Here is a 13,969-nt window from a genome sequence, read left to right as displayed (position 1 = left end):
GAATGTCTTTTAAGTATCATCGTGTTTACTTTTCAGCTTTCCGTGGCAGTTTGCATTGGTTTCCTCACAGCTTGGAGTCCATATGCGATTGTTTCCATGTGGGCAGCCTTTGGGAACGCAACAGATGTACCACCAATGGCTTTTGCTTTGGCAGCCATTTTTGCCAAGTCCTCCACTCTTTACAATCCCATTGTCTATCTGGTCTTCAAACCCAATTTCCGCAAGTCTCTGTGTCGGGATGTAGCTCACTGCAGAAGCACATTCTGCAGATGTTTGTGTCAACACAGCTCCGCACAGAAGGGAACTTGCAGGCAATCTCATCACATTGACGAGTGCAACTCTACAAGGTTGTCTAACGGACTGCCAGAGAACCACCGGACTTGCAGACATTGTCCTTGCACTGAAACGGTCTCCGGTGCCAAGGAAAATTTCACAGATTACAGTCCTCAACAGACTGCCAGAATACTGAAAGGATCTGTGCAAACCGAGGTCGCTGTCAGTCAGCTCTCCAATGAGCTGCAGAGTGACTTTCTTTAAAGAGAGAAAAACGGCGCCTCAGAAACAAAAGCTGCCAAAAGAAACCAGCAACAAAAAACTGCGAGAAGTTGGATTAAAAATAAAAAAAAACGGCTCATTGCAATTTCAGGAATAGTCAAAGGCTCAAGACTTACTCACTGATGAAAAAGACTATCATTCAGTATTATTCTTGAGTTTAAAGCTTGTTCTATGCCTCAAATATTTAATACTGCCAATAGAAAAAAAGAAAACAAAATAGAAATCAAGATTTAATCATGCAATTAAATACAAATACAGTAAAATAAGCAAGCCGACCAGTTCAGATAATAAAGTTGTCAGGTCAAAGTTACAAGCATCAACTATTTTATTGCTCTGAACAATCAACATCGAGGAAACAAGACTGAAGAGTCAAAATACAAAATCAATTTACGCTGGATTTAGAGGAAGGAACTGATACTGAAACTGACTACTTCCTCATCAACCCTTTATGTGTTTTTACAAGTACTGTACATTATGGGATATTTGTATTTATTAATGCATGCCTCAAACTGAAGGACAACAGGGTTGCTGCTCTTATCTAAAGTAAGTAAACATTGTGCCCTGATTGCTATTGGAGAACAACATTTTCAAAGTCTCAATTAATTTGCCAACAATTTGTCAAAGTTGAGGTTCACCTTTTATAAGTAGGTTCATCAAATAAATAAAGAACAATTCAAGCTCACAAAGCTTTTTATTACCCTCATAAAAATTAATATCCTAGTAACAGAGTAGCATTAGTTACTCTGCAGTGTTATATTTGTTATAAATGTTTGGATGGTTGGTTTAACAGCTCCTTTGGACCAAGACAGGAATAATTTATTTGTTTCGTGGAAATATTTATTTTCATTTTACAGCTTACGTCTTTTTTATTTTTATTTTTGACATATAATTTGTGATATAAAATTAGATCCTCTAGCACCAGAGCCAGACAAAATGTACAATGAATGGATTATCTAATCAGTTGTCTCATTCTAAAAAAAAAAACAAAAGAAATCACAAAAGTAATTAAACTAAAAGGCTTGTGCTTAATTTATAAATGCATCATTATTATTATTATTATTATTGTTATTATTACTTACATATTAGCACCTTACCAACTGAGAGATTCCAATGACAAAAGAAGTTATATAGTTGATCAGACTGGGTCAATGGTAGAGACAAGCTCAGGAGAAACAAAAGCACACCTAAAATACTTTAGAATGGTGATTACAAGGATTACAATGTACAATTTAGTAATTTACAACTGAGAGACTAGTTTTCTTCATAATCTGTGAGATGACTGGACATCATCCTCATGCTGCTTGTGTGTTGTTATCTTGAGAGTTGGCACATTCAAGCATCTGAACATTGTACCCAAGATGAACCAGGCTTGTGAAGATCCATAGTTCTCTTCTTGATATTTTGCTTGCATTACTTCTTTTGAATTCGTCCTTATTCATGAAGTGAATGAAGTTTTTGGTTTGAGATGCTACCTCAAAATAAAATTACAGTTGAACCCTCCAATTAACTCTGTCATTAGTCAGTTAGCAACTTAAAATCATTTTAGCAACTCTAAATGAGCTAGAACAGGTTTTCCTGATTTGTCTGAGAATAAAAACAAACATACTTTGAGAAAAAAAAAATATTTCAGTTATTTTTCCAATTAAAGAGGGTGCTGATTTTTTTAATTTATACAAAACAGGAAAAAAATGTTTATGCTTGTGCATGAAAATGGATATATTGTCTTCATTGCTTGTCTTGCCAAATATAAAAAAGTTGATAACATGAAACATAAAAGGCTGTGCCTCAGCAGATACCGACATTATCCAAATGAAAGTGCTCATGGAGCATAGCTGAGCTCAGTTTGCCTAACAGACAGTTTTGTTCTTTTCTTCCGGCAGCAAAGGTCATCAACTGAAGTCAAAAAAGACATGCAATGTACAAGATGTATTAGATCTGCTTGAGTGTGTTTTTGTTGACTGTCGTAGCTTCTGTGATATCTTTACTCATTATGTGGGGAAGGCTCCGGTTCTTCCTAATTTTCACAAATTACCTGACAACAAACGCAGCTCATATTTGACTTTATATCATGTGATACAAAGTGATCACATGAGGTGATCTAACAATCAGTTGCAGATAATCTCGTGAAATGATCTCAACTCCCTAATGACTCAGAAAAAAAAGTGAAATTTAACAAATTCAACAATAAAATAAAATAAAAAATAAAAAATCAGCAATAAAAATACACCGCCCTCTTGCTTTTTTATATTTTTATTTTTATAGTTTTTACACTTGGCCATGAGTTTGCAAGAGGCCTGTGATTGAAGGATTACTGCCTTTTAATAGTTAAGGCTACGACTACACATAGCATTAGCACATACTCAAAACATACAAAGAACATACAACAAATCTGTTCCTAAATCACTTTTTGAAAAATAAAGTGGAGAGCATGTTCAACCCACAGAAACAGAGTAGGAAAAAAATCCTAAGAATCCAAGTAAACTGCTCTATTAGTATTTGCAATCCCGTTTCCTATCAATGCAAATTAACTCACCTGGTTTAGTCCACATTGATGGTGTATAAGAAGGATTTTCATTACTGAGGTGAAGACCCATGCAAATGGCTCTGTATGATTGCTTAGAGTTGTTATTAAACTTAGAAATTAGCCAGTGACCAGAGTCTATGACACTGAAGAGGAAACAATAAAACTTTAACATAAACCAACCTTAACCAAGTGTTCCTCACCAGATTTCTGACAATGGAGTCAAAAGAAATAATCAGAAGACTTCAAAATAATCAAGTGCTTAAGGCCAATCATGAAGAGCTTCAGTGAGACCTGGAATTAGCAAGTACAGTTCTTCTCTTTAAGTAATTCACTAAATCACAAAGATTTCTTTGCACAGTTATTGCACAAGACTCAATAAAAAGTGTTTTTTTTTTAAAGCTGTTAAGGATTTGCTCTAAACTTTGTACACAAACTGTGAAACAGTGGGTTAATCTAGTCTGGTTGGTTGAGAAAAAAAATGTAAGTCTTTGAATGCAATTATTTTTATCACCATGTTGGATGGAGAAAACATATAAAACAGCATAAAAAAGGTAAAGTTTGCCAGTGAAACTTGATGGGAGCATCATTTCCTTGGATTATTTAAATTTTATCACTTGATGTGATTGAATAATCTGGTTTTAAATACTAGATATGCAAATAAGACAATGATTCCAAAAACATCAAGACACAATAATTGGGTTAAGAGAACAAAATCAAGTTTGTTAAAATGTCCCGGTTAATGTTTGGCTTAAATGGAGTGTACTAAAATCAACTGTTTAGAGCTTTATGTGATGTTACAATGTCATTCCCTCATCAAACACATAACCAGACTGTTGCTTTAACTCATTTATGCATGTCTGAGAAAACCTTGAATCTCGAGTGGCAGCCATTTGGTGGAGCCTTAACGCCTGCTCATGCAATGCGCTGCCTCTTTCCCCAAAACTCCACCCTGGAGCTTCATTCCCCAGCTGACTAGCGACGGCAGCGAATAGCAAGCACCTGGTGGAACTGTGAGTCTGCTGAGCTAATCACACAAACTACTATGTTCATAACCCGTTTAATCCCACCGGCAACAATTGCTGCCAGACATTTTTTCTAATTTCTGGAACCTCAAAGTAATTATTTTGACTTTTGGCAGCTAATTGAAGTTTTAAAATAAAATAGTAATGTGTCTACTCTAAGCGATATCAGTTTCATGTAGCAAGTGTGAAAGGTCACATGACCAGACCGCTTTACTTCCTGCTTGTAACGCTGGAGGTAAATGTCCGTCACAAATCTAGTATAATTAATTGATCAATAAAGTGAAGTCTAAGTCTAAGTCTCTAATACAGAGACAGCACTAGGCTAGATGACCATTTCTTTGCTCTTCCCACACAGATTAAAACTATCAGATATTTTAGATCTTCTAGACCTGAAGGAAACTCAAAATTATGTCTTTACATCAATGTCATTCCTACAGTTGAAACCCTTCCCACTTCCATTCAGTGCATATGGCCTATGCACTGAATGACCACAACAAGATGATGCCACGCCTGAAACTAGTTTAGGACAAGACCAGGGTGTAGTGCTTGGTGGAACAGGGACATTTTCCTCCCAGATGCAGATTTGTTTATACAAACATTTTCACCTGACCTTGCCTCATTGAGCAAATGACCAGTCATGAAATGGCCAGAGGTCAAAGGTTGCTTGGCACATTGAGACTATGACATCTGCAGGCTGTGAGATTGAATTTTTCTATGTCTAAAATATTTCTTGTAACCATTCTTTGTCATAGACTATGCATGTCATAATCCTTCTTATTTTTTTCTGTGTACAAATTGGACATATTTGTGTAATTTAGACTATGCAGTTATTGGCAAGTAGAAACCAACATTTTCACTAACATAACCAACATAAAATGGAATAATTCATAAATATCATGTAATAATTCAGAAATGCATGCACTTATTTTGCAGAAAAAAAGTTGGAACTAAACGGGTCAAGTATGGCTGTAAACATCATGACTAAACGGCATGAGGAAGCATTCTTTGTATGAACAGAGGCACATTTCAAGATGTCAGGATCGGCTTTGACATGAAGTCAAATTTCTTAAGTTGTTCTCAAATTATTTTTAAAATAGTCAGAATTTTTATAACAATTGAATGTAACTGATTGTGCCATAAAGTGACTCTACATTTCTGAAAAATATACAATACCTCTCATTTGAATTAAATTTGAAAATCTTGTGAAACAAATGAATCAAGCAGTTTAGACATAGGCATGTTTCCCTGAACCTTAAAGTTTTGGAGACAGTTGATTTTGAAAAATCAGTTGCATCACAATAATGCATGTTGCTGGTTTTACCATTAAAAAAAAACAAAAAAAATAAAAATAAAAACGGATCTCGTCAGGATGCACTTTTCTAACAATTAAAAGAAGATAAGTAATTCTTCATTTAAATCCACTTACTTTTTTGACGTTTTGGTTTATTTGTTTCTGAGTAACATGGGTTGTGACTGATATACGGTCAATAGGAACATCAGAGACCGGGAAAAACAATACATGAAATTCATCTTTCTGCAGGTGTTTGTCCATTTAGTTGGACACTGAAATGTAACTACGTGTACACATTTCTGGTAACTCAAAATGTTCATTTCTACCTCTTTACTTTCAAAGTGGAGGACATAGACTAATGCTTCTATGACAACTTTCAAAAATTGTCATAGTGTGTCTTAACACAAAATAAACAGCTGTGCTGTCACTATGAAAGTGTTTTTTGTTATATTTTATGAGTATATATTTTTAACAATGTTCCAGTGAATCTAATTCAAAGTAAAGCCTATTATTTTTTTCTATCAGTACATATAGTTGATGATTGTAGTGGTTTCAGTGAAACATGTCCACAGACATAATCCTTAGCAGCATAACATCGACCTACCCTAACATAAATTATTGCTACATCCAAAAGTAGACTTGGAGCAACACTATTTACAGCAAGTATTTACATTAGGAACAACTGTACCGTGTTTTGTATGAATGCCTACTTCAAACCCTGTGGCAAGTTTTTGCTTCCTAACCCCTTAACTAAAGTCAATATACTTATTCATAATGTTGTGACTGTTGTGTTAAAAGGAACTATGACAGAAGACTGAGCATCTGTGGTCTTTAAACCAAACGAGTTTATTCTATGAGTGTTGTACCATCAGCAGAGACTTATGGGCTTGAGTGTGAATCCTTTAACACTGAGCTGTGAGATGAAATGAACGACGCCTCGGGCTGTCTGTAGCCTGAGTTTATTTCAACTGACACGTGTAGCTTCATGTGAAAACCTTGTGGTCATAAAAAAAGAAGAAAAAAGAAACACCATTTGCAAAGTGAAGTTTTTCTGAGGCTTGTATAAAGATGCTGCTGAAAGTCCTTTCATCTACAGCTTTTACTTTACAGTGTATATTGATCAACTCCCACATGTACAGGGTGGCATCTCATTACTTTATCTTGTTCTGTAACCTTCAGAATGAAGTGGATAAAAAAAAAATAAATCAAAGCGTGGCTTGGTATGGTTATCATTTTCGGAAAAAAAAACAAACAAAAACCCCCCGAAATGATTGTACTTCTGTGATGTTTTCACACCGATGGTGGTTTGTTTGTTGCTGGGACATTACAAAAGAAGGAAACGATTGTTAAGACTTGAGGATCAGTGAAGGCATTTAAAGCTAAGTCTGCAGCAACCAAAGGTTACGATCACTTTCAGATTCTCCGTCAAAGCCAAAATGCTCTTTTCAACGCTTAGATTTTTCTACAAATATGCAGATGCACATGAGAAGAATATACATATCAGAGACTCGGCTTCAAGCCATGAGCTGAGGGGGTTTGTTTGGCCCTGCATTTTGTGGGCAGAGATGGACACTGAAACCAGGAAATACAACTGTGAAAATCTGCTTGTGATGTCTCTTTTCTACTGTTTTTTTTCTTCTTCAATATTAAATGCTACAACTCCCTTTGTTTTTACTCTGTATCGTGAGCCATTCCCTCCTGGGTCATTTACACTGGCTTTACTCATAAAGATAATATAGTGTACATACTGTATAGGCCTGCATGTGTGTATATGTGTGTATATATGTGTTTGTAAAGACGCCAACTATAGATAAAATACCACTCATGAATATCAGCCAAATTATATAAATGAGAAGGAAAATGTCTCTTCCAGTGTCTTGAAATGGGGATGAAGGTTTTTTTTTTTTTTATGTAGTTTAGCAGAGTCACATTCAAAGTGTTTCCATAAATGTCTGTCATTACCAGATTGGGGCGCGTGTAAGCTGTCGGATTAGTGGGTTCGTTCTCTGCAGCTGGATCTGTTTTACTTAAGCTTGTCTAAAATTTCCATGAGACTGCTAAGACGATGCCTCCATAAATGGAGCCAAATGGCATATTTGTATAAGGCTCTCTGTCGCACAAGTCTTACACAAATATTTCGTAATTGGTCAGTTCCAAAGGTTTTGGTACGCCCAACCCATTGTTCCACATCAGGTGTCCACATGTTGCAGTGTAGATGTACTCTGTTGAGATAGAAACACTTCTAAATAACCCAGGCGATGCCACAGATGTCATTGTCTTTTATTGGGATTTTAAGTGACATACAAACACTAAACAGTGTCTTATTCTGAATTAATAGGAACATGATGATGTGTGGCTTGCATTTTAATTTCGTCCCACTGAGTTTTTTCTAGAATTATATCCATTTTAGGGCCTCACTGTGGTGTAGTAGAACAGCAGTTCCCTTGAATACCGAGGCTGTCAGCCCGTCTGAGGTTTGATTAAGGACAACAGAAGTTTTCCTTCATGTCTTTGCCATTCTCTCTCTCTGCCCATTACTTGTCTATAACTTTGTAAACGAATGCCCCATTTACAGAGTTTTAGAGAAAAGTTATCAATTACAACTCTGTGCTTTTAAGAAATTTCTCTGTCAGCTTTCTCATCTAAAGATGACCCTTTGCTACCATCAATTTTGTTTTAGTTTTGCCACAGATTCTGATTTGGTATGGACTTTGTTTGGGCCCTTAAAACATATACATATTTATGCTTGGGTGTAATTATTTCTATCTTCACACCAACAATGACCAGCTCCCCTGTCCTGGTTGTAGAAAAGCATCCTCACTACGCCACCAACCAAAGTACCTCCTTCATGATTGCTTGTGTTTTATATGACAGTCTGTCAGACTGTTTATATTGGAGAAACAATTTACACACAACGTTTAGAGCTTTCTTTTAAGAGCATCTTTCTTTTTGCTACTCTTCCATGAAGGCCATGGTGGAGCAATGCATTGCATTTGTTGATAAATGAAACTGTGAGATAGAGGTGGGTGGATGAATCCATAATATTGATACCAAGTTGGTATCAGCTTCAGATCAATACTCGTGGGGTAAAATTGATACTTTAGTTTCAAATTCCCCCTTGAAATGTATTTTATTTTTGTATTTTAGTTTCTAAGCTTTACCAAGAAAAAAATATATATATACATATTTTCTCTCAAATAATATTTTTTTTGCACTTTATTTATACAGGGGTAAAACAAAAAAAACTTGTTCTGTGTTGTTTTTCTATTTCTGCTTATTGTGTTGATATGTTTTCAACATATTTTGAATCAACTTTGTTAAAATTAGTGCCTAGGTTTCAACAAAAGAATTCAAAAGGAAAAACCACAAAAACACCTAATGGTCAGATGCTTGATGAATTAACAAAATTAAATGATGATATATATTGGTATCAATAGTGCTGTCTATGATACAGGCCCTGTTTTTACTTGGTATCAGATTGACACCAAATATGCAGCTTTGCACACTTTTCCTGCAAAACCTTCACAGAAAAGCCATAAATATTTATTAAAGCAATTAAGATAAATATGTGTTTTATTAATGACATAGCTTTTGAAAGCATTTTGATTGCATTGCATATTTGTAGAGGTGTCGAAATGCAAAGTGCTGAATACTAATGCATGCCACAACTTTTACACTTTTATTTGGTTAATTTTATTTTTGTGTGGGTCAAAGACATAAAATCTTCTGCAAAAATACATTGAGGTTTTAATTGTAGCATGACAAAATCTGGAAGGGATGTTTGAAGACATTTGGAAAGCAGTGTTCCATAATGTTCCTTGCACTAAGTCCATAGAGTGACAATATCCATATGAGAAATATGCCTCTGTGCCATTGAATAACAATGGGAGATTTAAAACATACATTATCTGTAGCTGAATTTTAATTCAAAGAGCTTTCATTGTTAGGAAATCCAGGTAGCAAAAGTGAAAATATTACATTACACTTGCATGGATGAGTTGTTTACTGCACAGAAGCTTAATTAAATCAGTGCTGATTTAGCAGTGTTCATGGAGAGCCTCAGGCTCTGTGCAGCAGTCGTTGCTCCCTGCATTATGAATTCAGCTGTTCCCCTCAAAGCATCAAATCAATACTTTTGTTAGGCATGTTCTTCTTAATGTTGAATCTTATCTGGAATGATGGGAGTACGAGAACGAGATAAACCTGATTCCCCTCGTTCTTTTCTGACTGTGAGATTCTGAATCAGCATATTTTGAAAAACTAAAGAGTTGTCTATTTTTCACTGTGTATGTACTCTAAGCACCTCTTTAGACTTGTGACAAATCCGAGATGATTGCTGTTTTTTGAAAAAGAATAACTACCAAACTGAAGCAGAAACGTGAAAAGTCACATTTGGGGAAACAAAACAATCGGATGAGAAAGAACTTGCTGTTGGGAGATTTTATCTTTGCACATGTATTACGACAACATAACACATGAAATGTTATGCAGACCTTCTTCCCCAATTTCAAAGACACAATCAAGGGCGAATGTGATGTGTTGTACATTTATGTCTGTTTATATAAGAAAATATTTATCTAAATAGAGTTTCAAATTATATCACTTTGCATTTAATAAATTATTATCATTGTTGTCAGTGGAGTTACAAATGCAATGTGAAAATGTTTACACCTATTTTTTGTTGAAATATATATAAACGATTGTATGAAAAGTGTAAAATATATCCATCCCAGGGCAAATCGTTTGTTCTTGATTAGAATACAAATGTTAAATAAAGACATCTGGGAAATTAATTTATGCAAATTTCTTCTTTTACTATGAAAAGGTCTCAGTTGTAAGTAATGATGTTGAAGAGAAGAGCCTGGGTGATCAGATAATTTATGTTTGATTATAATAATTATGGGCAGCTGCACACCTTTGTTGCTTGAATTTGATTTGATAATCAGTATAATTCAGTGGGAGGTTTATATCAATATCACCTGAAAATTTGTTTTCCACTCATTTGTGCTTCACTGGATGTGCACTAAAAGCTGAACATGATCGTTTTAACAATATGTGGATTTGAAGCTGATTTTATAATTACGTTCTCTGCTTGATTTGAAAAAGATTAATCAGGATTTTGATGGGGGGCTGGAGAAACATCATCTTCCATAAAGGCTGGATGTTAATCTGCTAGATTAAATAGCTCATCTGATCATGATCCCTATTGAGACATTTTTAAATGATAAGAATTGGAGTACCTGACTAAACTCAATGCCCAATATTTGTTGTTTTTCTGATTGCCTTTGTCAGTCGAATCCAAAGAGTGAAGCAGATCCATGTGGGCTCAATTTGCAAGATCTTTTTCTTTTTTTTTTTTTAATCACTGCTTGTTGTCGTCTACCAAAGAACTGTATAATGTGAACATTATTTTAGTAATCCCATGAGAAATTCTATATTGTCCTTTCCCTCCCAAAAACATTTGAAGACAATTAAATAGAAATTATGTAAAGCGTTAAAATACTAAAAATAACTAGATTTGAAGACTCCAGTTACAGGGACTGCAGAGGATGTAATTTCAGTAGGATAAATTCTCTGTATTGAAATAACTTTTTTGTAGGTGTGACACAATTTATCTATTTTTCAGGACGCCCATCTCAAAGGAAAACAAAATCTTAATTTATTGCCTCACTGTGGACCCTGGAGACAACCTTTCTCCTCGCCTTTTATTTCTCAACAGAGGGTCTTTGAAGTCTTCTTCAACTGCTGCGAGATTAGTTTGAACAATGCGAATGAAAGCAAGTGTCTCACACTAAAGCCTGAAAGTTGGCAAGCCTTCTGCAGCCGTCAGACTGTTTATTTTTTTCTTGCAGAAAATTTTATTTAGCTTGCTCCCTTTTTTCCTGAGCTTCACAGGCTTGAACAGTTGTCAGAACCTCGAGCCTCAGCAAGGTGCTCTGGACAGCACAGACATCTGAATCAAAGTTTCCCAGAACTTTGGATGAAAAAAAAAGTTGTGTGTACAATTCAAAGACTGACTGAGAAATCAACTGAAACCACCAAAATTATGTAACAGGCTTTAATCCAAAATGCATGAAAAAAAGATATTCTGTTTTAAAGTTAATCTTTAATCTTCATTTTAGTAACATCTCTGACCTTCCCGGAACAGTAAACTCATTCGCACACTTTTTAGAAGTTTTTTTTTTTTTTTTTACAATTGGATACTGCTCTATGTACTGTACTTCCTCTTCCTACTTTGTCCTTGCATACCTGGCTTACTGCATTAATCCTCCAGATTTGGATGTAGCTGGGCGAGTTGCACCATATGCAAACAGATGGGTGAGATTTGCCTGCTTCACCTTAACAAGATGTCCCTGCTGAACACCATCTGCCAAGATACTTTCACTTTGCCAGGTCTGCAGCTGGGTGGGATGGATGGTAATGTGTGTAAGTGAATTGACTGCAGGACAGTGTCATAATCTGGCTGTCATCAAATTGTCAGTTGCTGCATTGCATATCAAGTTTATTATAACCTGCCACAAGAATCTAAGAATCAAAGACTTTGAATAAAAGTGTAAAAACTGACAAGAGATAAGCACTAAAAACAGAATTATATCTATTGTCAGCTACCTGAATAAAAAAAACAAAAGTGTGATCTGCAGAGAGATTAGCAGCCTGAAGTTCACCCTGAGATATGTGTGCTTCACTACACCTGTATTGTATTATGAGTTTATGAAAATTATAATACTGTTATACTGGAACTGTTAGAAGGGAGCTTTTTTTTTTTCATTATTACTCATCAGCACCTTGTAACTCACTGGTTAATCATCAAACAAAGCAAATGCTGAAGGTTTTCCAGTTCACTGTGGATTTATGATTTAACCTTCACCTCTGAGGTATTATTTCTAGTGTCACACAACAGCAGTGTTTTATTTGCAATACAAACTTCCTTTTTGTTGTTTTCTGAAGTCTTTGCATGAATCATCTTTTGTTCTCTTAGTTATTTTTTTTTTTTAAATGTAGTGCAACAACCCTTCTAATTTACCCTTTTCTGCTTACTTTCTCCCAAAAGATGTTTAAATGAATGAATGAGTTACCAGCACAGTCTGTCTATGGATATTTCTGTCAGAATCAAATATATGCTTCATTTCCTGGTTGAAGCTCAAGGGTCTGGTGGATTCAACTTGTTGTGAGAAAATAATCATGAAGGATCAAGCAGGTTTTGCCAAAAATACCTAACAAAACATTACTTTCTTAAAAAAAATAACTCAGTAAAATACTTCTACTTGCCACTGGTTTTGTTGGTTTGGGTTATTCTCCAATAAGACCTGCTGAGATTGCTACTGTGTGGAAAAAAATGCATTCAGCAAATGCATTCAATTGTGTAATTCTGCTCTCAACGTTAAAATTATTACAATTTTGTTAATAATTGGTTGGCTTATTGAATGAAATAGTGCAATAACATTGTCATCATTTAATGAGCATTTTTTTCAGTATTTGGTTTGAAAAAAGTTAAGTTTAATACATTTTTAAAATTGTAATACTATCACATAAGTTGACGTTATTTTTCTGTAAAGTGAAGAATACATAAATGCCTGGGGAAGGGAAGCTTGTTTTCGTGTGGCCAAGTGAGAAATTACTTGGCTGATTTTTTACAATGAAATACTTGAAACACCAACCACTACATGTTTTAATCAAATGATTAACTTTCTGCTTCGCAGGTTTTCATTTCTTACTGACACAGAGCTTTTAGTAAAAACTTTACTGACCTCGTCATACCCTGTTCACCATTATCGTTGCACTAAAACATAGAAACACAGGGACACTCGAAAATCCTACATTTAGAAATGAAGGATTTCTGTTGAGCAGAAATGTTGCTTTCCTGTGACTGCTTTCACATTTTGCTGACCTTGTACTCTCAGCTGACATTCCTCATGGTGGATTTAATAATCTAAGAAGTGCACATTAACTGGATTAAACCCTTGAGGCATCTCAAAACAGAGACTCGTGAACTCAAACAAATGTGTGAATGTTTACTTGTGTTACTCTTTTTGAGTGGACATAAATCTGTGACAGAAATGACCAGAGGACTGAAAGAGAGAGCTTAGAAAAATGACTGATGAAGGTCGAGACTTCTTTGCTGGGAACTAGGTATGCCTATGTCATTGGTGATTTTTTTTCTCATCTTTTCACTTCACCTTATAATGCTGATGTTTTTTTCAACTGAATCCAGCTATTACTCAGTATCTTTGCATCCATGTACTTCTCCTTACACTTCTTTCTAAACTTGTACACTTCAATAGTTCAAACTAAACCTCACATGGTTTAGTTTCCAACCGCGAAGCTCCTGCAGGAAAAATTACACTCACAATCTATTTTCTCGCTGTATAACATATTTGACTCTTGATTAAAATGTGCTTACCAATTTTTTTTCTAAACTTGTGTTATGTTATCCTGAAATGGCATTTGCTGACAATTTGACTAATTAATCTTAACCTCCATGTTGAGCTCATTTCACCCATTTATTAACATACAACTCCGGTCGGAGTGAATTCTCAGTTCTGATTGGCTGCCGAGTGCTCCGTTCATTCTTAATAA

At 35.3% G+C, this 13,969-nt stretch overlaps 1 protein-coding gene across 2 annotated transcripts in view; it reads left to right on the top strand.

Moving 5' to 3' along the window:
- Nucleotides 1-7,055, top strand: part of opn7b (opsin 7, group member b) — a 53,373-nt gene extending 46,318 nt beyond the window's left edge. For both annotated transcript variants that reach the window (XM_055046327.1, XM_055046328.1), the window contains exon 7: nucleotides 37-7,055. In XM_055046327.1, the coding sequence (XP_054902302.1) occupies nucleotides 37-537 (501 nt within the window). In that variant the 3' untranslated portion in view covers nucleotides 538-7,055. The remainder of the gene's footprint in view (nucleotides 1-36) is intronic.
- The last annotated feature ends 6,914 nt before the right edge of the window (nucleotides 7,056-13,969 follow it).

The sequence above is a fragment of the Poeciliopsis prolifica genome, unplaced genomic scaffold (genome assembly GCF_027474105.1).
Source record: "Poeciliopsis prolifica strain line A6 unplaced genomic scaffold, Auburn_PproV2 SCAFFOLD023, whole genome shotgun sequence".
In the NCBI taxonomy this organism is placed as follows: Eukaryota; Metazoa; Chordata; class Actinopteri; order Cyprinodontiformes; family Poeciliidae; genus Poeciliopsis; species Poeciliopsis prolifica.
The sequence above is the reverse complement of the archived record's forward strand: the minus strand, read 5'-3'. Positions and strand labels throughout refer to the sequence as shown.